Source organism: Periophthalmus magnuspinnatus, chromosome 20 (genome assembly GCF_009829125.3).
Source record: "Periophthalmus magnuspinnatus isolate fPerMag1 chromosome 20, fPerMag1.2.pri, whole genome shotgun sequence".
NCBI lineage: Eukaryota > Metazoa > Chordata > Actinopteri > Gobiiformes > Gobiidae > Periophthalmus > Periophthalmus magnuspinnatus.
Window position 1 is genome coordinate 13,506,828 of NC_047145.1, and position 24,246 is coordinate 13,531,073.

The window sequence follows — 24,246 nt, forward strand, 5'->3', positions numbered from 1 at the left end:
TGACCGCTGTTCAATCCTGGAGCATGCTTCTTGGTTGGCTATCTTTGTTAATCAACAAAACTCTCAACGTTTTTTTTTTTAATCTGCAAAAGAAATTAAATCCATGTGAAAAACAAGTAAAAGAAAAATAAAAAGTAAGCTTCTAACTGTATTAAAAGTCCTTATACCGAAAAATTCACCTTATTTATTGAATGACCCTTGTATCTTGTTGTTTACAGAGTAAATTGTCAATAAAATCATTACAAGCTTTAATTTTCTAATTGCGACCATTCAAATGATTTCTATTCAATTACAATGGCTCTTACTGCTCTAGTCTGGCTGTGTGTGTCCCAAAGGTCCACAGATTTGGAGTGGTGACTATGATATAAAGTAATCATATAGATTTTTTTAAGCAGGCTGTGATTCTTAGCAGCTGCAAGTAAGTACAGGATTAGCCATTGATTTATCTGTTTATAATATAATCAATGTTGGAATCAGACAGAAGGTTTTAGTTTCAAATTCACAAACTAGTAAGGTGCTTTGGTGATATGGTGCAACGTAAAACAGGGAATGATACTACTAAAATATAAACTATAATTAACTAAAAGGCATGGAAATGGACTATGAATTATTGCTAAAGTGAGTTATAGGAAAAAATTGTTTTTTTATTTTTTCAAAAATTTAAGCCAAATTTTTCATTTTGTAACCACTATTAGAAAAAAATGATACATAACTGCTAATCTAATCTTACCAATTTCTTTTTAATTGTATTTTGTTTTTGTATTAATTTTTTACATAAAACTCTCTAGATCAATTGAGATGACATTTTCTCCTGATCAGAAAATTAGCATTGCTTAACTGGCAATAGTGCTCTGAACAATCTACTAGCACAGTAAATGGATAAAAGATTCACACAATATCACATGATCATGATCTCATTCTATCTATATGAAAATGTTCATCTATCTGTAGAAATGGCGAATAAGCAAGACCTGATAAACTGAATCCAGTGGGTCAAACTTGTGCAACCCAGAAAGCTTCAGCCTGGGCAACGCTTGAACGGCCATTGTCAAAATCATGATCACGCGAGACAGTGACTGAACTCGCTTTCTTTTGCACCCCCCAAAAATTCTATAACTACCCTGGGGGTATTTTGGTGTAACAAAGTCCCAATTAGCGACCCTCACCCAGACTGGCACGAGAACTGCACCAAGATAGGGGGTGTGAGGTGCTATGCCAAGCCTATTCATCCATCTTTACACCAGTTTACGGGGCTTCTGACCTACTTAAATACTATGAGCCACATGCAACAGCCCTGTCTCCCAAAACTAGCCCATGTTCTGCTGAGGAGACAGTGGACAGTCCATTGTGGCAGGATTACCAAGCTGTCTGTTTGACTTGGGCTGTGACAGGATCGAGTGGGATTGTGGGTAATTAGCCTCATGATGAGCTGTCACTGGTGGGCATGTTGAAAAGATGTTAGCTTGGCACCATGCTAAAAATGGATTCATAATTTCTATTAATTTGCATTTAGCAGACTCAAATACAATCCAGTTTGGGGGAAATGTTTAAGTGATTGACTGACTTAATTGCACCATTTAGGGTATTGTATTGCATCATTATTCTAAATGATATGATGATAGTAAGTAATTTTAGCTTCTCTGCATTTCCCATTGGCTCTCAACCCCATTTTCTTATAACCTTGCCAGAAAGATGAATTCTTGCGAATTTTGTGAGTTCACAAACTCTTTAGAATCCATCTTGTTAGGCTCTGGGTGAAGCATTGCTTGTGATGGGGGATAGACTAACCAATCACAGGGCAGCACTGAACGAACCAAAGCAAACATGCCAATACCAACAAAAATATTTAAGCTTATTTTAGTGCATATATATATATATATGCAAACTATTTTGTTTTTGAAAAACATGCAAAAGAAAGCTCTTTGTGCATTTGTGGACAGATGCCAGTGCTTTTCTCTCAACTCGATTGACCAAATAGCTTCGAGTATTTCTTTGAATGTTCCAATCACTTCCAGAGAGAGCCATTCCACACTGATAAATGTGTAAAACTCAATTCAAAGGGTAACACCTATCAGTCTAGTGAGAGCCAGGTTAATATTCTTGCATTTTTTCACTAAAAGGTAATCTAGAATAACACATTTTGAGTCATGTTTTTGGATGGCAGGAAAACTGCCTCAACTACAGTCACTAATCACACTACCATTTACTATAGCAAACAATTAAAAAAAATGATTGAAAAGATTCAAGATGAAAGATTCAAGATGAAAGATTCATTAGGAGCAAATAGTTTATTACAAATTTTTTCCCTTAATTAAGTGTTTGCCCTTTAATACTATTTAAGGTGCAATTATAATGAAGTGGTAGAGGTTTATTTTTAAATTAACTTTTAATTTATATTAGATATTAGATATACATTAGATAAACCCGGATTGATTTGTTAAGATTCTAGAGGTGTCGTGACTAAAAGCATATGTGTTTTGTTATCTTACTGTTGCTTATAGACACTGTTGATCATCTTCCACACACTGAACTGTTACCAGGTCTTACACTGTAACTCAGGGGTGCCCAAACTCTTTTTACCGAGGGCCTTATCTTGAAAAATATTCGAGACGGAGGGCCACAGACCAGTGGTCAATACAGTGGATAATTCAGATGGGCACATTTAACATACTTTAAAGAAGGATTGAAATATTATTATTAGCTCTGTATGACAATGCAGTGTGATGTTATATTGGTAGGATTACTCAAATTTGCCGTAAAAAGTACTGTTTATGATCAATTGCCAGTTCAACTGAAGGCCTGAGGGCCAAAAAAATTGGTCTGAAGGTTGCATTTGGCCCCCGGGCCATAGTTTGGACACCTCTGCTGTAACTAAATGCTTCCTGACAGTTAAAGACATGAATGCAAAGAGAATGAGTGTGGAAGTATTCAGACCCACTCTTGTAAACATAATTGTATCCCTGTTCTTCTCCTGACCTGGGCCCCAGAGCCATACTTGTACTTTGCAGAATAATACGTTCTGTAACAGAGATTACATGTTCGATCATGAACTCTTAACTTATGTTGCGCTGTAGGGTTTAGGGGGTTCCTCGTCTCGCACTGTTTCCAATTAAGATCTGTTATTTGTACTCATTTTTACAGATGACAAATCCTGCTATTCAGAATGACTTCAGCTACTACAGGAGAACGCTCAGTCGGATGCGGATCAACAATGTACCGGTAAGAAGGACTAGTTTTATTTCACTTCAAAAAGTGTCCTATAAACAAGATGAACTTTTTTTTACTAGGTACTTTGTCACCATACTAAAATTTCAAACTAAATTTCAACCCTAAAGAATAGACTCAACACTCAACACTGATTCTACTCTTTCTTTAGAGAACAGAATGGGATTTTTAACATTGCTCATCTGGTCTTATATCAGTGTAATCCCTCCATTGTACAGGTAGGGTCTATAGTGGTCCCTGTGGTCTTGATACAGCTCAAGATCATTCTAAACTATTCAGGAAAGGTTCATTTTTGTCCTGTTGATGTGACATTTACACTATCAATCTTCAATGAGTATCTAGTTTAGGTACTAGTTTTAATATTGATTAGTATTTGATTTTTCTATACTTTTGTCATCTTTTTTCCAGTGGTTTTGTTCAAGGTTTTGGTTTGATAAATTATAAATCTAGACTCAAAATGAATCCTGTTTTGTAACAGGCTAATGGCTTTTAGAAGTTATTATGGAAATATTGAGGCTGGTGTGCTTTCATTATTTCAGTAAGCAGCAGTTTTCATTTGCCTAATCTGTGTTTAACGTGTAATTAAAACAGAACATTTGAAACTGCATCACACTCCCTCTCCAGTTAGCAGATCTTTCTGTTATGAGGCAGTCCTATGGCCTCAGATCCTCTCTGTGCATCCATGCAGCCAGCCTCTTGTATAACATGTATGGCTGCTAATAATAGACCTGTGCATTACAGATCCTTTGGTAATATCTGTAATGTAATGATTGTATTTATGAATTTACTGAATGACTAAATTTGAAATGTGCGTCACAGTGATGGAGCGATGGCTGACGTATGAAGCATCACACTGTGGTCCTGTATAATCAAATCAGATGAATGGGAACTTCAAAAATAAAGGGCATTACATGAACTACTTAATATGAGATTTGTCCAAAAAATCTAAATGTAATTCAAAGGCAGCTATGGCTACAGGAATGGTTTATCAACACTTAATTGTGGACAGTGAACAGAAATGAAAGCATTTTAATGTTCAAAAAAGCACTGTTTAAGATTGGTTTAATTTTATTACAAGTAACCTGCAAGTTTTTAACCCCTTTTTTTTAGCATATTTTGCACATGTGTAAATATTTAGCCATTGCCCTTGCCTTCATGCTCTAGTCAGTTGCAGCACTTTTGCAGACATATGCTTATTTGTTGTATTGTCTCTACAGAATATGTGCCACATTTTGTTACAATAAAACTGTTATTTTGTCCCTGAATCCTTAATGCTTCCGTCTTTATAGTCTTGTTGTTCAAAGCATTGTTCTCTCGGGTACCTGTGCTACTGTCAGATGCACATCTCCAAGGACACAGGGCAGACTTTGGGCTAAACTGTCTGATTGCGTTGTCTGTATGTGTGCGGAATGCAGTGATACTCCTCCTCTCTAACCCGTCTGTGGGGAGGTATTACTCTAAACTGCACCATTAGCTAAATAGGCCCAGGCAGTCGTTAGGATGTGTCACCGTGGAGACGCATCCAGACTCCTTCAGTCTCACACACAGATGAAACGCTCCTGTCCCGCTGTAAACAGTCTTTGAGCGCGGTGTCATCATTTGTTAAAACATGAATTGCTTGAACATTTTAGGGGGTTATTCTTATTCTGTCAGTGTTGTCATGAAAACAAAGGAGTGTTATTAAAATCTGCAGACAAATATAGCACACAGGCTGTTCTTTGAAAGGTATTTTCAGTGGTGAATCTGGAATGAGCTGCTGTTGCTGTTCGGAAATGTGTCTCTTTTTATAAAAACAAATAATTACCAAATAAACTAATTTACACTTTTTTGTTGTATATTTTTCAGTCCAGAGTGTCTGTGTAAATGATGATGTTTGCAAGTGCAACTTGTCCTTATGCGTGTCAGCAGTGCCCCCCTGCAGTTAGAGAGGCGGTGCATGTAATGTATGATAATTGGGCTATAAAAACACACATAGCAAACCTCCATTAATGTAAGCACTGTTTCCACTGTATGTAATGGGGCTTATATTAAATGGAAAAGAACTTAATACAAATAAATTCTATTATTAATACGTACTAACCCTTACTCCAATACCTTATGGTAAAGTACTAGAAGCTTTTTATAGATGTAAATTGTCCCTATACTAAATACGATTATGATAAACACTTTACTTAGTCAATAGAATCTCATGATTTTCAATACTTTTGACAACCCTAGTGGTGTTCAAGAAAAGTGGCAGAAAAGGTATTCCCCAAATAATTTATTGTGAGGTTACTGGTGAATTCGCCCATATTGACCCAACCCCACGATAATCTTCAGTCTTATCCTTATTTCAGCTGTTGTGAATGTTCAGGGCTTTGCCTAATGAATATTTAATACTCAACAAAATATTTTCATTTTCAACATCTCAACTATTTGACTTGTTCCAGGCTGAAGTTGAGAACGAGGTCAACAACGAGCTGGCCAATCGGATATCCCTCTTCTACGCTGATGCCACGCCTATGCTCAAGACCATGAGTGACGGCACCACAAAGTTTGTGTCTGAAGTATGCAACCGGACAATATTGGAAGAAATGCATTTATTGAATTCATTTTTGATCTTTTACATGTTATAAGCCTTATTTATGGTCTTTTTTTTTTATAGAACAAGAACCTGCCTATTGAAAACACAACAGATGTCTTAAGCACAATGGCCAGTGTATGTAAAGTCATGTTGGAAACTCCGTAAGTGAACCTCTTTGGGAATGTCATTGATTGCTGCCCATAGTAGTTAGATTAGATTAATAGTTAGCATAGTAGTCTCAGTTTTAGTTTTGTTTTGTTCGACTTCAACAATTAACATATAACTTAAGTCAGTGATTCTAAGAAGGTAATGGCGTATTGCAGGGAGTACCGGAGCCGATTCACCAGTGAGGAGACTGTCTCCTTCTGTCTGCGGGTCATGGTGGGTGTCATTATACTGTATGACTACGTTCATCCGGTCGGAGCATTCGCCAAGTCGTCCAAAATCGATGTGAGTCTGGTTTAATCTAACCCAACCCAACATGTTCTTCATTGCCCTCACTGACCTCTTCTTAATCTGTTTTTTGATCTACAGATGAAAGGCTGTATTAAAGTCCTCAGAGACCAGCCGCCCAACAGTGTGGAAGGCCTTCTCAACGCTCTCAGGTAAGTCTCCTTTAGGTCGGATACCATTATTAGGCCTGCAGTTTAAATGGGCACTATGTAACTTTTCTGGTAGACTGTCCGCTACCTTCCTGTCTACATGGAGTCTACAAGTTCTTGCTTTGCCTGGAATGTTACACATTACAGCAGTGAACTTGCCTTGTACACCACCAGACCAATTTGCAGGTCAGATCTGTGGAGAGGTGATTCTGTATGTTTTTATAGGGGTTTGTTTAATTGCATACTGTAGAACATTCCAAGCAAAGTAAGAATATCTCCATGGAGACTTCCAAGTTACACTTTTTTTTACTGTAGTCTCTATAACAGTGAGCTCTTGGTGGTTACAAACAACAATTACTTTCAAGAAAATTGTCTTATTGAATTGCTCTCTGACCTCATTAATCTAAAAAAAGACACACATGAATACATCCTCGGCTTCTCCTTGGCCCTGGGTGCACTGTAGACTGGGCAGACAGCTGTTGAATGATATGGCCACTCGGAGCGCTTTGTCTGTTGCTGTTGTGAATCGTCTTACACTGGGCTAGTCATTGGGTCAGCTGTGAGCCAGCACGTTAAGGCGTCAAAACCTTTTCACATGGGACCATCACATGTGACACCCTGACCCAAACGTCCACTCATCCAAATGTGAGCTGGCTGTCCCGGGCCCCTGCAGCTGCACAGCCTGACGGGGCCAATCTCATGTGTCTCTGCAGGCAGGCAGGCTCCGTCAAAACACATGGGGTCACCCAAAAAGTATATGCTGCATAATTTCATGTGATGGATAAATTTTGTAAAATTTTGTATGGTTTAAATTTGTATAGTATAATGCACAACACCATAGTCAAGATATGGTATTGTAGATGTTAATGTCACACAACACACATAGATACAGTATTGCAGCAGCAGAAATATAAAAAGTTAAAACTTCAAAATAATAGTTATGTATTGCCTGAAGTAGGGGTGTATTGATAAAAATTATATCTGGATATATATATTGAATGAGTTCTTCATCTTTAGCCAAATTTTGCAATATATAACTGCATTGGTGATATTTTGATATATATTAATATAATGTGATAAATAATAGCACTGCATCTATATATACTGCACTGAACAAGCTAGATATTCCACTATGTCACTTGGTGCAGACTACTAAATGTTTTTTACTAAGTGATCATCAACACCAACCATCTCATTTACAGCAAATTCCACCTATTTGTTTGTATATACAATAAATGTTTTTACTATCGAGATTTTTGTGCCTGTGTCAAGGATATGCATGATCAAAAATATATTATAATCCTATATAAGCATTACCATAGCTTTCTGAATCAAAGTTAGCTTCTCCAGTTGATTCCATTGGCTTTCTAAAGTACAGTCACTAGTCTGGCACAGTACACACATTTGCCTGGGGCTGTATGTAAACGCGCGTGTTTAGCTATAGGATGTTGACTCCACACAGGCTCTTTAATAGAATGCGCCTCTCAGCTGAATTTCAATGAGGTTATTAAGAGAATGCAAGACATCTCAAGACATTAACTACGACTCTGTGCTGATGTTGTGTTTATTACTGTCCCCGCAGGTACACGACCAAGCATCTAAACGACGAATCCACCAACAAGACCATCAAGAGCATGCTGCAGTAGAAGTAAAAGTACTCGTAGTAGTAGTTATAGTAGTTGCTGCCTGATGTACTACTGCTATCAGGGGAAAGCCACTGTCCTGACTGATGTCGCTGCACAGAATGTCTATTTGCTTTTTTTAATTTAAGTTTTGGTTCGGAGAAAAAAATCGTACTCCGCCCAGTTTTTTAATGCAAAATGCTACTGCCGTTATTCCAAAACGTCTTTTTTGATGCCAAAAAGATGTTGCTGAGATGCTTTCCGTATACAGGCCACGCCAAGATGGCAGCTAACGTTAGCATCGTGGACCCTCTGGTGTTTTTAAGTCTTTCCCTGTGTTAAGGGACGGGAGTGCTTTGACTTGAAAAATTTAAAAGAAAGAGATATATAGAGAAGTATATATTATTTTCGTTATTTAAGATTACATCCTCTGCATGATGATAATTTAAAAAACTCTGTTGAATTTGTCTGCTCAATTGTGCATTAAATATTTTGTTATTGGAATGGTACTTCGTCGACGTGAGATTAAGAGTACTGTTTTTATATTTTTTATAGTTTTTAATTTTGTGCGTATGACTTTTTCATAGTTGTGTTGTATTGTTTTGAACTTTTAAACTGTGATATGTGCAAATCAAAAATATCATTGGGAGTCAACATACTGTCTGTGTACAATATGCTGAGGCTGGATAAATTAAATGAGAACTCTTGTTTTCTACTAATGTGGTCTTGAATTTATTTATTTTTTGTTCAATTCACTGACGCAGCCTTTTAGGAGCAGTGGGGAATCTGAGTGCAGTGCCTCGAAGCCCTTCTGCAGATATGGGAAAGTTTTAGCTAGCAGAACCTAGCTGGAGTATTAGAATGTTGTGCATATTAAGTGGAGAGCCTAAGAAAACTTTGGACTTGGCATGATCCAGGAATTATACTACAACCCTCTGTGTAAGAAGAATTGGCCCTAACCACCTGTCGGACCAATTTACCTTCTTTAGTGTAGGCATAATGTTGAAATTTGAAGTACAATCAGATGGTAGCAGAGTATATAATGACAATAGTCTGTTTGATCTGTATAGCTTTTTTGTATTATCACATTGTATTATTCATTCACTCCACACCTGGTGATGGTTAGCCAGTATTGTACCTACAGCTGCCCTGGGATAGATTGACAGAAGCGAGGCTGTCAATCTGCACCATTGCCTCCTCCTCCTGGTGTAAGGTACACCACCTTCTTAATGAGAAAATGTCTTGCCTAAGGATGCAACAAAAGAATGCACTAGACTAGAGCCACTGCCGCTCCACTACAGTATTTGGTTTTCACACCGGCTTTCCATCCCATTACCAACCAGGCCCAACCCTGCTTAGCTTTTGAGAGCATTGTATTAGTTATGCAAGCAATAAATCCTCAAGGAGTGTTTTTTTTCTTTCTTCAATGTAAAATCTTCAAAGTATATAATGATGACCCTAGCATTATTATAGATCCTTTGCTGCTTTCTATTCCTTATCTTCAACTATAATAACAACCCTTAAATCCATAAAATCTACCTTTTAATATAGCTGAAGTAATGAAACGGTAACTACTAAAATTAACTATCTTGTCATACCAGCCATTTCTTTTAATGCTTTCGAGTTGACCATTTTGTCCTGACCACTCAAAAGCACACTCATTAAGCTAAGGAGATGTTGCTTTTGAAATCCAAGTTGCATAAAGAAAAAGGCTACTGAAAAAACACACGCTTATTCATTGTCCCACAGATTCAGTGCTATTAATGTGAGCTGTAGGTCTTTTAACGTAATGGCCACTGTCTGCTCCAGTTAAGACTTCGCTCATAGCATGTCAATTACTCCTCCTGTCATATAAGAGCACTTTTGCCTTTCTTTTTAAAACCTTTTTCTAATCTACTTTCAGTACAGTTTTTATCTTGAAAGTATACTTCTTATACAGTAGCATTGGAGACATCTCAGGGTCAGAAACAAGGAGGAGGGTGGGTCCTATAAGAATCAGTAGTGCATGGTAGACTTTTTTAGTAACTGTTAGGTTACAAATGGGGAGAAGTCACACCAAAACTGTATGTGCTACTGTTCTCACTCAATAAATATGAATGAACACCACAACGTTCACAAGTACATTTGGCATAGTTACATGTGACATGAAATGTGACCTCACTGGAATTGGATGTGGAAGTTGTGCTTAAACAAGATCAAGTTGTGTTGACAACCGTCTTCTGTTTTAAAACTGTCGATGTGTGAGCTCATTGTTGCTGTTTACAGTTATTGGAATGTAAAACAATGATATACACATGTTATAGTTTACCTCTAAATACCCCCAAAAGCATAATGTCTTAATAAAATAAATAAATACGGGTGGAATATATATGGACTTTAGAGTCTTTTCCACTTTGTGGTTGAGTTTCAAATTCTACTCCTTAGCGAGACATTCCAGCAATCTTGGATAAATGTTGTTTTGATTTGATAAGTTGTTCTTGACATGGAGGCTGTTGGCATCGAATGGCAGCCACTTCTCTGCTAGTGTGGTCCAGGACCAGTATTAACCTGACTCACCCATTTGTACTGGTTTGACTGATATGATTGCTAAGTGCTGTTGTGCTGCTAAATCAGTGGTGCGGACGGGAACTGGCGTTATCTTCAACACCCTCGCTCCTGATTGGGTTGTTGGTTGCTATGGTACTAATGGTCAGAATTCCAAACATGGAACTTGGCTCCAAATTCCTATAACCGCTGCCTTCGATAAGCTTCATTTGGCTGGAGCTAAATGCTATGGGTGACGTCACACTTTCTTAGTCCACTTCTTTATACACTCTATGTGACTGACTAAAAGACCCCACTTTCTCTGAATCACCATGATCACCACATGCACATATCGTCAGATGTACTTTAAAGACGCACTATGTAACTGTTAGGGTCTGCCACCTGCCTGACTCGAAGATGTTATTGTTTTGTCTGGTATTTAAATTGAACTCTTGATGAAATGACATCACCAGGTCAAGGTACAGGTCAGAACTGTGGAGAGGCGACTCTGCTCTCAGCTCAAGAAATAAGCAATAAAAGTACATGTAATTGAATAAATGCAAGATAGATACATTTAATCACCACGAGACCAACCAGGCAGCATACCAGAAAAGTTACATAGTGCACCTTTAATGTTTGTGTTTTTATAATGACATTGACTTCTACAGCGCCGCATGTCCCAGAATGACCGGTTCTATATGCGTCTCAAGCTCTCAGCTCTGAACAGGAACTTGACGATGTTCTCACCTCGGTCTAAACGCAGCGGTCTGAGGGGCCCTTGGGAGCCAAGTGTGAAGGCTCCCACAGCTGACACAGGAGCAGAGAGCCTGGTTTATGACTGAACATGCCAGAGAGTGCACAAGGATCCTGAAGGGAAATGGAGCAATGCATGATGGGAACTCATGCAACATCACTCCCCATGTTTTTAACAGCTTTTCAAGGACAAACCTCTGTCTTTACTGCATCTTTGAAACATGCGTCAAGAGTCTGTGCGCATGAGAAGCAAAGAGGGGAAAGACAGACGTAGCTGAGGGGTTTGTTTCACAGAGGCATGGTGGTGAAGTGTATTGCCCAAGGACACATTGTGACAGGATGCAATAGCACAACCACCAACCTTCAGATGAGTAAATGTCTCTAGAAATTGAGCTACAACCAACTGTCACACAGCTCCATCTTGAAATGCTTTTATGTTTGCCATTTGGACTTAAAGCTGCATTTAACATAATCATCTCCATCTCCGTGAAGACAAGCAGGTGGCGGACCAGCTCTACACCTGATTGTCTCTATGGAAATGTTATCATTTTGTCTGTAATGTAAAAGGTTGGATCTGTGAGGAGGCAGGCCACACTATGTCTTTTCTAGCAATACAAAACACTGGTAAATTCAAGATAGATGTGTTATGTTGATACCATATTGAGTAACACCCCATGGACAGCCCATAGTATCCTGTAAATACAAGTAAACAGCATCTTAATCCTGAGTTGGACTACAGCTCAGGACTAGACTAGAACAGGGCCAAACCAGGCAACCACAGAGCAAGCGTGAACACCCCAATCTAAGAAGGAGCGGAGCAGTTTAAATAGTGGCTAAAAACAATAGCTTTTCAGATAGCAGTGAGTTGGTAGTAGCTAATGCATTGATCTGAAGGAGTTTAGCTTATGCACATTATCAAAACAACTTTCAAAATTGATGTATATGTACTCAATATTTACTTTTATTGACCACATATTGTACTTGAACAAATACTCTTCATTAAGTACTACACCATAAGTACCACTACACAGTACAGTGGCACAGCCGTTATGAGTAGTTTTCAGTATTCCTTTGAAAAGCCTGAGAACGTCTTGTGTCCGTAAACCGCAAGCCCCCGACACGTTGCTCATCTGTCTCTGGGGGTGAGACAAGTTCGCTTTTCTCAGAAACCCAAACGGCTGTAACCCACCCACCCACCTCCCCTCCGCTCTCACCCGTGCACCCCCCCCCCCCACCCCCCACCCCCCCCCAAACCATCCCACTTCCTCCTAACATGGCAGTGGTCTTAGTTAATCGGTCGTGTCAAAACATCAACGGCTCTGCACGGGTGGAGAGGATGGGGTGTCCCTGCTAAAGATGGAGGCTGCTGTAATCAGAGACAGTTGGACAGACAGGACTTTGGCACAGGGCCTCAGTCACTTCCACTTTACCAGAACTGTGACTGCAGTTTCCTGAGGCGGGGGTCCGTACGAGGGGGTCTGGAGGGGAGGGCGGCAGGTCCGTTTTTCTGCTCATAAATCACACTGTCTTGATGACGCTGCATTTGTGGTTACTTTCTCCTAAATGGCGGTCTACTGTCCATGGAACCAACCAATCAGAGTGCAGCGTTGCCAGCAGAGTGGTTAACCTGTAGAGGAAGATCGTGTGGAAATGTCGGACACCACCGCTGAGTGATTTCCAGTAGTCACATGACCACAGTGTTGTAATAGTATCAGATCCGCTCCATAGTGTTGAGTAAGACTTCACTGCTTCATTCACTGAGCACTTTCATTCATTTCACCGATGCCTACCCCAGCAACTATGGGCCTTAAAGGTGCGCTATGTTATTTTCTGGGGAGGGGTACACCACCTTGTCTATTTCCATGGAGAAAAGCAGCTAAATGCATCCAGTTATAGATCTGTGAAGAGGCAAGCCCCCACAGTAAGAATACATCTTTTTGTAAGTAATAAAAACACCTGAAACTGAATACATTCGAGATATGTTTAAGACAGTGGGGTGCGGTTTGGGCAATCAGGGCATGCAATGCTGGTCCAATAAAATCTAAAATCACTGCCTAATACATATTTCCACATAATCCCGTTTTCCCTTCACTTCTGCTGTTCGAAGCATGGTTGAAGTCACTGTGTCCTTTAGTACACCCTACAGGCCACTGAGTAGATGGTATCAAGCGTGGTTCTGAATGTCAATGGCCTGCCACACTCTCAACATGTGTTTTTACAAGTGGAGGCCAACCAGTTGTTTCAGAGGCTTGTGCATGAGTACTGAGGATCACAGCAGGCTCCAACAGCACTGGATAAACCCCATGTTATTTTAATAGATCCATGTGATAAACCCATTGAGGAATCTGGAGGAACTGAACATCTGAGGAGATTTCTAGTGAGTGTGCATGTGTAGCAGGAGAGGACACCAGCAGCGCCAACTTTGTGGAGTAACAGCAGCTGGGAGAATGGGCACTTATTCGCCGGTGCCAAATTCTCCGCAAGCACACAGACAGTGGTTGAAATACGCTTCGTGTCCCATTTCGGCACAATGGCAGCTACATGGAGGAATACCGTTCGTCAGGCGGGTACTTTGAACGACACTTCGGAGGGTACATCGAAGGGTACATCGAAGGATACATCGAAGGGTACATCAAAGGGTACATCGAAGGGTACATCAAAGGGTACATCAAAGGGTACTTCGAATGGTGCATTTGGCAAATTGGGACACGGCCATAGAGCATAGCCGAAGCTAACGATTAAAAAGCGTTTTTTTAAGACAACAGATTTTGAGCTGAGATAAAGTTTATGATCTGAAAATAGGTAAAACTCACAACACAACTTGACCTTTGTGAAAGCTGTAGGTGCCCTGCCAGCCGAACACAAGCAGTTTATGATTACATTGTGATCTACGAGAAAAATCTTTTCTGGGCAGAAGGGATTTTTTCATTGTAGTACTCATGAATGGCAACTTAAGTCTAACTCACAAAATCTCTAAGCTAACAATACCCTATCCAGTTATTTTAATAGATCCATGGGCTGGGGCAGATAGGATCAAGTCTCATCTGTGACCTGTGTTTATGAAGCAACAGTGTTAGTGGAATAACGGGGCTATTACACGTGTGGAGAAACATGTGGCTGTTCTGGACCAGCTCTGCTTCAGAAAAATACAGGATGTTTCATCAGGAAAGACGTGGCTTTGATTAGCATTTGTGAGAGGTGAGAGTGAGCACGCTGTTCTAACACAGGGCTGTGTTTAAAGGGTCGTTTTATAATTGCACCTGTTTGACCAGTACACTCTTATTGCCTGTATCTCTTCATGAATGTATAGTTTGTGTAGTAAGTGCATTACACATCTGTATGTTACATATGGTTTCCAGATACATAATGATAATTACATGGACACTACTACTACTGAGGGGTCAGCTGCATAAAGGAGTTGTAGGAGTAGGACAAATTTGTGAATAAAACAATAGCCCACTGACTAGCCCTGTTTGTACAAACCGGGTGTCAAATACAGTCCAAAATATTAATAAATTATAAGTCTAGGCTTCTCTAATTTAACTTCAAATGCCTCACTATATAACATTTAATGTCAGTAAAAATATATTTACAAATATGCAATGTAAATTGCATAAAAAGTGGCATTATTAAATTGTTATCGACTAAATATTGATGCCCACCCCAAGTCTGCTGACCTACCCATAAAAAGTCACTGCACGCTGCTGGTTTAAGTACACACTGTATATACTATATATTTTCCATGCAAAGTACTAACATCTCAATGGTGACAATAAGCAGACTGCATTCCCTCCAAGTTACACATTACACAGTTAAGTAGGGAAAACTATAAATAAAGACAAGTTAGTTGAAAGTGCAAGACAGAGAACAGTGCATTTATACTTTTTAGTTTGATTGATTCCTCTGAGGTAGAAATAACTTTACTTTCATTATGAATTCTGAGATATTAGACTTGCTAACAATCTTTTACTAAAGGTTCAATGGAATGGCCAACGTAGCTTCTCATTCCAGACAACAATCACACACCACCCCAGCACTATTCAATGATGGGTCAAATACAGAGAGCAAATCCAGCGTACTCTGATCATAATATTTTTACTTTCAGTGTGATCCATGGAACAATTAAGTGTCAAGGTAAAATCTAAGTCACTCTCGGACATAATACATATTTTGTATAGTCTAAGAATTCAAATCTAGAGGTGCAATATGTACATGTATTATTATATACAAATTGGAGGGTCCACAACTAGCTTATTTCCATAGAGACAATATGTCTCTGTCTGGAATGGTCCACAGTATGGCATTAAATGTATCTGTACATGTATTCATTTGCAGCTGCTCAAAAATTCAGTGGGTTTAGCTCGCCACATATCTAACCTGGAACCTGGCCTGGCGGTGCCGTCTGCTTATCCCATGGTGAGAGATAACTTTAATGCCATAGTGAGGAACATTCTACGCAGAACAATAATGTATTCATTGAGGCTTGCATGAGGCGGACCCTCCACCAGAAAAGTTACAAAGCGGCCACGCACATATATAGGGTTAATATTGCCAGTGACCTTGGGCCATTTTGAGTGTTATTACATTTTCAGTATAATTCTAAATCTAATATATCTTTTCATCTCCTGCATTGTGCTTTATAACCTAATAGATTGCTTCATAATAACTGCATTTGTGGCACAACATATACCTGCACATTTTGAAAGACCTGACATGGCTCCAGTTGTAATCACTTTAACCCATCTGAACCGTATCAAGCACTGAAGTCACATTGGTTTTCCCTACAGACCCAGATGTGTATTTGTATTGAATTAGGAGACATGGGTGTGTATATGGACAGGGACGAGAAGGAGGAAGAGGAGGAGGGAGGGTACTTCAGCTGCTCATGTACTCCTCACATTTCGGTAAAACACACCGCCGGCACGTGTAACCCACACCGAGCCTGGCTCCGGTTGCATTACTCCACAGCAGCATTAAACATGTTTTGAGTACACACACGATAGCACACACACACTTTCTCCCAGGGATCACTATAGGAGCAGACACATAGGCGCGGTAATGGTGATCTGTAAGGATGGAATGCAAAATGAATGACTTAATTTTGTTTTTGTACAAATCATTTTAACTAATATCTAACAACAGAATAGACGGACAGAAATCCTGCTTTCTATTCTATTAAGTGCATTGTGTGTAGGTTTAATCCCCTTCAGTCCTATAGTACCTGTCCAGTAGCATTTTTCTATTTATATTATTACCTCTATAAATAATAGTGTTTTCCCATATGTTATTCATCATGTATTGTTTTTAAATGCCAGTTGACATTTTCCACAGTATATCATAAAACTTATTTATTTTAGATTTGTCGAATTCCAGGTGATCTAATTGCTCTCAAATATCTTGCAGGGTTGCCTCTCCTTAGATCTGACCTGTAACTGTGCCTGGTAACATGTCTCCAAGGGGGTTACACACTCTCTGCCAAAAAGTGACACAACGCACCTTTAACTTCTATTAGATGATTATTTTGATGCATTATGGCACAAAATAAAAATACTTTGGCACACCAGTAAACACCATAGTTTTATATGATTTCAAGTTGTTGTTGTTGTTTTTTTAACCCAACGTTTTCCTAAATTGTCCTATTGCAAGTTAATAGAACATAATCTTCAAGTACAAGCATCATCTCTGACTACTTTCACTCACACGTATATACTTCATATTGTGGTATAGTGCCTGCAGGTGGAGCAGTAGACCAGCTTTCTCTGCCCCAGCTCAGAGCTCCGTCCTGGGCCTGTCTCTCCACAGAGGGGGGGCTGCTGACTGGAACACACCTCCCCTGCCCCTACTACTACTACTACTACTACTACAACTACTGCTGCTGTTGCCGCTGCTACTGTTGCTATGGGAAAGGCCTGATTCAGCTCTTCCCAAGTCTCCGTGGAGTATGAGGCAAGCATAAAAGACCACACCCTCCCATCACGGTCTCTACATACAGTTTTATAGCATGAATTTGTGATGCAGTGCCATTGAGGTTAATGTAATTGGTGCTATAACAAGTGCCAAAGAAATGAGCATGCTGAAAGTGATATTTTTACAACAATATTTTAGGTGAATCAATGAACATATAGAAATTATTATTGTATTTTATTTTATTTTTTTACCACATCCTTTTGATATAACATTTTTATGATTTTATTAATCCCAGAAATCCTGAAAATAATCTTGTATTATTTTCTAATCTTTATGTACTTTTCTACTTTTCCTCATGTTCCACAGTATTGCATGAAACATAGGCAACATTTGTTTAATCAAGGGTGTTTTTATTGCTCAAAAATACCTTGACAAAACTTTTTAGTCTGAGTGGGGTCGCCTCTGTACAGATATGACCTGTAACTTAAAGCTACCTGCTTGTTTCAGTGAAGGTAAGTTAAGATCATATTTAACGCCATATTGTGAAACATTCTACTTTAAAACAGACCTATAAGCTTTTACCCATGTTATAGTTGTTTTCTCTTCTCATTTACTCTCTCAAGGTTGTATTTAGTGCGGTTCATGCATGTTTGAGTAATCTTTATAGTCTTGAATTGACATCATGGCTCTATACTTACGTCGTTCTCCGTTTTTTTCTTAATCGGTGATACTCGCAGCATTCAGCAGGGTCTTGTAGCCATTTTGACACAAACTGAAACAAAAAATCCACTGTTTGCTAGCGTGGTGTGCAGCTATCCATGTGAGGTGCTGACAACTGTGCGGCTCTTTGTTGTGATGATCTTTAGAGCAATATCAGCTCCCATTGGACTAATGCAGAAGTCATAATTTTTTATATCAATATTGCGATTTAAAATATACAAATTATAACATAATGATCCATGAGTGTCATAGATTATAACAGGTTCAGTCAGTAAATGATTTAACAAACTTGGTGCCAGACACAGTCACAGTCATCACTCACTGTTTAACCCTGTGCTCTGCTGTCTTCTGCTTTGGTCACACTAACGGCTTCCACACCCTCTTTCAACACACACATAAATCTGTTTTCCTAAAGATCATATGCCTTTCTCAGGATTTTTAACTGAGAAAGGTATGTACTAGTTTGATGTTTTCTATTGTGCAACTTAGAATAATGTATATGTATTGGAAATAACTAATAGGGTTCACAAATGCCAGCAGATGGAGGTTGTAACATTGTCTGTTCATGGTAACTATGAGAACAAAAATGAACATAGATTGGTGAGTATGGACTTTAAAAACACAGAGGAGCCTCATGGATTAGGACATGCTAACAGTCATGGGGAAGAGGAGCGCTGGACAGTGAGACTGAGCATGCAGAACACTTTGAGATAGTTGACAGTTTTAAGTCAGACAGACAAAAATACATATAAAACAAAGAGAGGGAGGCAGTTGGCAAATTCCAGAGGAGGGACAGGGCCTTCTCTGCTGCTGCCCCAGGTCTTGTGTTTAGTCCTGATGTGGGGAGACAGGAGGTTGTCATCAGCTGATCCGAGGGCATGGGTGGTGTCATGATGGAGCTGCTCAGAGAGGTAGATAAGGGTAAGGTTATGAAGAGTTTTGTACAAAATGGCGTCAACTCAGTAAACCTCATATTGTGTGGAAGTGTACCTACACTTTTTTTTTTTTTTTTTTTTTTTTTTTTTACAGTTCTTTCTGTTATCTTGTACTATTTCAACTTTTCATCCCAACTCTGAACTCCAAATCCAAATTCCTGGGCTGCACTTCTAAGCCTCTTCACATCCACTATTTGAGCTCGCAGAGTTCTGACCCTAACTCTTTTTCCCCCCAAGCCCTGCCCATGCCAGTAACTCCTTTGGTCCATCTTCTGCTCTTAAGCGCCTGGCAACACCCTTCACATGCCACTGCAGAGTGCATCACCCCTCTCTCTCTTTCCTCCTTCTCTTCATTAGTCTCTCTTCTCTCTCTCTCTCTCCCTCCACGCCCCATCCTGTCTTCCCCTGCCCATGAATAATGCAGCAGACCTCCTCGATAGTGGCTACCAACATGCCACCACATGTTTTATTCAGTCTGAGGATAGACGCGCCGCACATAGATATCCCTTCATGCTACACATATGTACGGCCAATGTCCAGTGTCCACCGTGTCCTTGGCCTGGCTGTCCCATGGTGCTAAGGACTCGGGTTTAAATGATGGGGATAAATATTTGCATTAAATTCCGGACCACCTGCCACGACATGTTGGGAATAAAAGTGCTTCATTGGCATTGTGTAATTACCTTCACGTTTAGTATAGCTTTGTTTGTGTTGATTCAAGGTGATTTGAGGATGTTGAGGATGTAAGAAAAACTGCATTGAGAATTGTTCTATAATAAATGTATGTACTACTATGTGTAAATAGGTTACTCAATGGAAGTTCTCCACTATTGCGGGATAGGGTCTATGTAAATGTAAGCAATATTTGTATCTAACTCTATAGGTTTGGATTTTGATATCATATTCGTAAAAGGTAACAAATAGGCTTACCCCCAAAAAATATGATGAATATTATTAATATCAGTAATAAAATAGAAGTATATATGTGTTTTATTCACGTATGTTTAACACGCACATTTAGGCTGAGTTCTTCTCTCAAACAGAAAACACTTTGTGATGTCATCATGTGGTAATACAGGAAGTGCTCCACTGTGTTTTTAAACTTCATACACCTTCACTAGAATAATTTGAATTTCAGCCCTGGAATTGCCAATCTCCACTGGTCAAAAGGTAAAATGCAACGTGACAACTACCACTTCATGACATCACAAGGTGGAACAGAGCATTTTGAGCTTTGGAGATGTAGACAGACTCATAATAAAGGATTACTCAAACATGTGTGAATGAAAGAAAGCACAATCCGGGTATGTTTTTGATGAGGTAACAACATTCTAACAAGGCTTAAATCTTACAAGAATCAAATTTGCGCAATATAGGACCTTTAAGTCCAAAAAGTAAAAACACAAGTTAGTAACTGGTTGCATGTCAAAGTACAGTAGCTTAGGTTTGCTAATATGTACACATTATTTCATATGTAAACACGTTATATTTGTGATAGTATTGTGACCTCGCCTGACCCTAAATATGACAAATGCAATGTAAACAGAGCCAAGTGTGAGAGCAGTTACCACTATCATAATATTGACAGTGTAAATATCTCTTTGATGCCTTGTTCTCTCCTCTCTTCCTGATCCAGGCAGGGCATTATGGGAGGTGCTCGTTAAGACAATCCCACTTTGAGGTCATCAATCTGAGCCCACATCCATTAGCCCCAGTCCCCCCAGGCCTATAGATCCCCCATCCTATCTATCCCCCCCAACACACACGCTGTGCCCCTGCTTGACATGCTTATCCTATGCCTCTCTGCAAACATAAAATGACTTCAACTGCAGTCTTAGTCTACTAATCATATCTAATTTGACTTTTTCCAATATATACTGTATATATATATATATATATATATATATATATATATATATATATATATACAGTATATACATATATATATATATACAGTAAGCAGTTCAAGTGGGATATATTGTGGATTTTGAGAGGACATATGCCTGTAATTAATTCATTTTTTGTCCTTAGGAAAATGGGGCTCTTGAAGATTTTACAAGGGTCAAGTGGCCACTCTATAGTATAACAAATTTTAAACACATAAAAAACAGTACTAGTTCAAGTTTGCAGCAGCCCCAAGTATTCCACACTTTCCTAACACATCCTTGACATGCTAATTATTCACCTCAGTGAGTTTAACAGCTAGCATGCTAATCACTCACTTCCTGGTTCGCTTAAATGCCTAAATGCAGACAGTACACAGCAGTTTCACTTTAAGAGTTGCTTTTACAATATATCTGTAGTGAGGGTAAACTAATGGTATTTTATTAGTCTGCATAACAAATCTGTTAAAGCTCCTTTAAATAATGCCATATTTGTTTTGTTGCAGTATTGTCTTTCTAGTGTTTTGTCTTACCGTTGCAGCCACCTGTACATATGTTTTGACAACAGCTCACGTCCTCTCCTTCACTGTTGCCCCATCACAGGTCCTCCTTATTCGCCTTCTTCATCGCTCCAGTCATTATTGTACATACACTTAAATGCTTTGGTCATTCTTTACTCGGGCCCCCCTGTGCCCGGGCCCCTGCACCTTACCGAGGCCCTTGATTCATTATTCATTGGAGATCCCAACGGGGCAAGAGTCATTAGCAGGAAGAGGGCTGGTTCAATTCCGAGGAGCCCTGTGTAGATTTAATCCTGCTGAGCCCGCGTACACACCAGCCACATGGGTCAGAAGAGTGTTTTCATTTGGAGATATGGAACGTTGAGAATACATCCACAATATAAAGGCACTCAAATTTGTGCAGCTCCTATAGAAAGTTATAGGGAACTAACATGTATCTTGGTAAGATGAAATTGCAGAAATCTTGCTTTGAATTAAATTATCACCAATACTCACCCTGGTCCACATATTATTGCAAGAAAGTGGTGGAACAAACATTTTTATACATTTAATCCAATTGAAAATAAAACAGAATTCCATGTTTCAACCATGTGGTCTGGGCACAAGTTGTCATTGCGAGGGATGACTAAAGCCTTGGCTTTGGAGGTTTTTATTCTCCAGATGCCTCAGGCTTAATTTTTATTTTATTTTTTTTTATTATATAAGACCAGAGTCCATATCAGAGGACAGAACAGACACCAGAACAGAGATTAAATCAGAGACCAGAGCAGAGATCAGACCAGAGACCAGAGACCAGAGACCAGAGACCAGAGACCAGAGACCAGAGACCAGAGACCAGAGACCAGAGACCAGAGACCAGAGACCAGAGACCAGAGACCAGAGACCAGAGACCAGAGACCAGAGACCAGAGACCAGAGACCAGAGACCAGAGACCAGACCAAAGACCAGACCAGAGACCAGACCAGAGACCAGACCAGAAACCAAAGAGCAGACCAGAGACCAGATCAGAGATGAAATCAGAGACCAGAACTGAGACCAGACCAGAGAACAAAGATCAGACCAGAGACCAGTCACCAGAACAGAGCCTGAAGATGAGACCAGAGACCAGACCAGAGACTGAACCAAAGACTGGGCTAAGCACAGATCAGAGACCAAATCAGAGACCAAATTAGAGACCAGAACAGAGAGCAGATCAGAGAAGTCAAAGGCCAGACCAGAACCGGCTTTAACATCCATAATTAACAAAATAATCAACTAAAATATAAAAAAGTCATATTAAAACTATCAGAAATGAGAAATACCAGTATACGCACACGTACAGCACACGTCCCTTTAACTGAACAGGTGTGTCTACTTTCACTGTATCTTTACCCATAACCCCCTCCCCTCCGTCTCTCACCTTGAACCATTCCTGCGATGACAAAGCTTACAACATAAACATACATTTTCGTCATAATCTGCTTGTGTGAACTATTGTACAACAAGTCCCAGTGTCCCACATAGCACAAATAATACTTTTGTTTTGGTTGTCGAACCAGCTGCCTAAAATACACAATAGGCTAACAGTTAACAGTTGCAATTATGTTGTAATGTGTTGACAGACATAAAATAGGTTAAAGGTTCTTTTTAAAAAATATGCAGAACAAAGAATGACTTTTTCCGGCTGCCTGCTGTCTGGTCCTAGCAACAGTCCATTTAAAATACACTATATACATCGGTGTGTATTGTCCAATCAGATGGTCAGAAATATAGGGCACTGGTGAGAGGGGTATCCTGAGACAACATACAATTAGCAATGTAGGTAATTAGGGGATTGTGATAATGGAGGAATCAATGAGAAATGAGATGCAATGCCAAATGGGGATAATGTAATATAATAAGGTCATTTTGGTGGTATAGTTACAAAATACAGGATTGATGTTGCCAGATAGGGAAATCATGTGGAATAACTCAGAGTCAAGGTTAGATTTTTCAGTAATGGAATTTACAGGTTCCAGACTTAATTCACTCAATACCTCAATTAAAGGTTTATTATGAACCAATATGTGTCTCATCTCGAAAGATTAACTGTTGTCTTGATGTAGACAGTAGCTCAGTAGTTTAAGTGTTTGCCCATCAACCACAGAGTCAATGGTTTGATCCTAGCTCTTTCTATTGAATGGTAGTTCAGGAGGTCAGGAGCACAGATTGGCAACACCTGTACTGATATAAGCAGCTCACGAGGTGAATATGTCCAATGTCTACTGTCTGTCAGCATGTAATAGTGTTTTAAAGAGCTATGCTATTTTCTGATTCATACAAACCTTGCATATTTAAGCTTACTTCTTCTCTCAAACGGAAAACACTTATGATGTCATGTGTTAATAGAGGATCTTGAGCTTTGGAGATGTAGACAGACTAATAATAAAGGATTACAAAACACAACTGTGGGTATGTTTTTGATGAGGTCATAGCTCACAAGAATCCATTTAGTATATAGGACCTTTAAACAGGAAACAGGAAGTGCACAATAAGAATACCAATATCTGCCTGCTCTGGCCTCTGAAAGTTGTGAAAAGCGCTCATAAGGTCATTGTGGTGAATAATTAGGGTGCTCAGAATGCATAACTGAGGAATAACTTTGGAGTACTACAAAATTAACTAGTTCTGTCAGTAAAAATCATGTACAGAGGCTTTAACTTTTACCGTTCACATCTTTTGCGTCATGTCATATCATATCCAATAACAACAATAACAATTTCCATAAGAACTTTTCAATTTCAATGGTATTACTGACAGCAGATCCCTGGTTATAGCCTGCATAGCTGTAAATTGCTGTTATTTGGACGTCAGTTTTAAACACACTTGACTTGTCCTGGCCATATCTTTATTATTGCTATGTCGTAAAAAGAAAAGTGCCACTTTAAGTCTTCTTTTAACTGCCCCCCTGTTCACCATCTGACAGGCTCTCATCGCGGGCCCCCTTCACTGCCACTCATGCCCAACATCACAG

At 39.4% G+C, this 24,246-nt stretch overlaps 1 protein-coding gene across 2 annotated transcripts in view; it reads left to right on the forward strand.

The window, feature by feature from the left end:
- The window catches only part of fam49bb (family with sequence similarity 49 member Bb), a 35,008-nt gene extending 26,281 nt beyond the window's left edge, over positions 1-8,727 (forward strand). For both annotated transcript variants that reach the window (XM_033985947.2, XM_033985949.2), the window contains 6 exons: positions 3,142-3,219; positions 5,655-5,771; positions 5,870-5,949; positions 6,112-6,238; positions 6,323-6,393; positions 7,973-8,727. In XM_033985947.2, the coding sequence (XP_033841838.1) occupies positions 3,142-3,219; positions 5,655-5,771; positions 5,870-5,949; positions 6,112-6,238; positions 6,323-6,393; positions 7,973-8,036 (537 nt within the window). In that variant the 3' untranslated portion in view covers positions 8,037-8,727. The remainder of the gene's footprint in view (positions 1-3,141; positions 3,220-5,654; positions 5,772-5,869; positions 5,950-6,111; positions 6,239-6,322; positions 6,394-7,972) is intronic.
- Positions 8,728-24,246: the final 15,519 nt, after the last annotated feature.